Source organism: Penaeus monodon, chromosome 32 (assembly GCF_015228065.2).
Source record: "Penaeus monodon isolate SGIC_2016 chromosome 32, NSTDA_Pmon_1, whole genome shotgun sequence".
NCBI classification, from domain to species: Eukaryota; Metazoa; Arthropoda; class Malacostraca; order Decapoda; family Penaeidae; genus Penaeus; species Penaeus monodon.
This window is the reverse complement of record NC_051417.1, coordinates 24,452,467-24,453,475: the sequence shown is the minus strand read 5'-3', so window position 1 is coordinate 24,453,475 and position 1,009 is coordinate 24,452,467. Positions and strand designations below refer to the sequence as shown.

The 1,009-nt window shown below is 41.5% G+C and overlaps 1 protein-coding gene across 1 annotated transcript in view; it reads right to left on the bottom strand.

Moving 5' to 3' along the window:
* LOC119593744 (cuticle protein AMP1A-like) overlaps positions 1–780 on the bottom strand; it is a gene marked incomplete in the record, with an annotated part of 1,020 nt that extends 240 nt beyond the window's left edge. Inside the window, 2 exon segments of the mRNA XM_037942756.1 lie at positions 287–486; positions 645–780. Of these exon segments, the coding sequence (XP_037798684.1) occupies positions 287–486; positions 645–653 (209 nt within the window).
* Between the last annotated feature and the right edge of the window lie 229 nt (positions 781–1,009).

The window sequence follows — 1,009 nt, the reverse complement described above, 5'->3', positions numbered from 1 at the left end:
TACCTGTAAAGATCAGAGAACAGACATTAATAATTACATCGGGGAATGTAGTTGTGTATGTATTTAAAAGAAAAAAAATTACTAAGGACTTTCAGATTGTTTTCAAACGCCTTCATATATATTCAGTGTGTTTGAAGTAATGCACAAATCATTTCTCCAGATTGCCGACTTCAGTTTTTAAGTGTACGACCTGCAAGTTTTCTGTTCGCAAATGTTTTCCTCACTTGACACATTTATCCATTACTTATCCCGGATAACTGCAACTAATTTCATCGCATATCCTTACGTGTAAGATCCCGCCTGGTTGATCTGACCAGCTGATCCAACGACTCCTTCAACGGCTGTGTTGATGCCGTTGTCGGCTTCCACGGCGTACGAGAAGGTGCCGTCTTCGTTGGCTACGCGGTCATCGCGAAGGAGGGCGACCACTCGATCCTCGAACTGAGGAGTGGCAACAGCCACGGCGGCAAGGCAGGCAAGAACGATCTGAAAATAAAATATGTTAATTTCTACTTCACAAATACACAAATGCATGATGTATGTATTACTCCTCTACTTCAGGTACACAAACATACATGTAGCAAATAGTACATGTGTACGTATACATGCATACACAAGTGTTTCCATGAAATCCCTCTACTCACAAGCTTCATATTGTCTACTCGAGAGAGACCGGAAGACCAGTGGTAGCATCACACGTCAAAGACGACCTTTATATACTTCTGCTCTGAAGAAAGGGGGCGGAGCCATATCCAACAAGCTTTGGGCGGAGCCTTTACAGACCGCAAGGTAGAACATCTTATTACCTGCATCTATGCCTAATGGTCACTACTCGGAGAACAGAATCTCCAGGGACGCTTAAAAAGGGAGAACTTATTTTTTCAAATATATTAACAAACACTCTTCCTTTAATCCTCCTTTTCAAATGTATTTTGTATAAGTACATGGGCTAAAAGTGAACTGGGAAGTATCAGATGGTCTGTACAGCAAACAAGCTACTTAAGAAAAC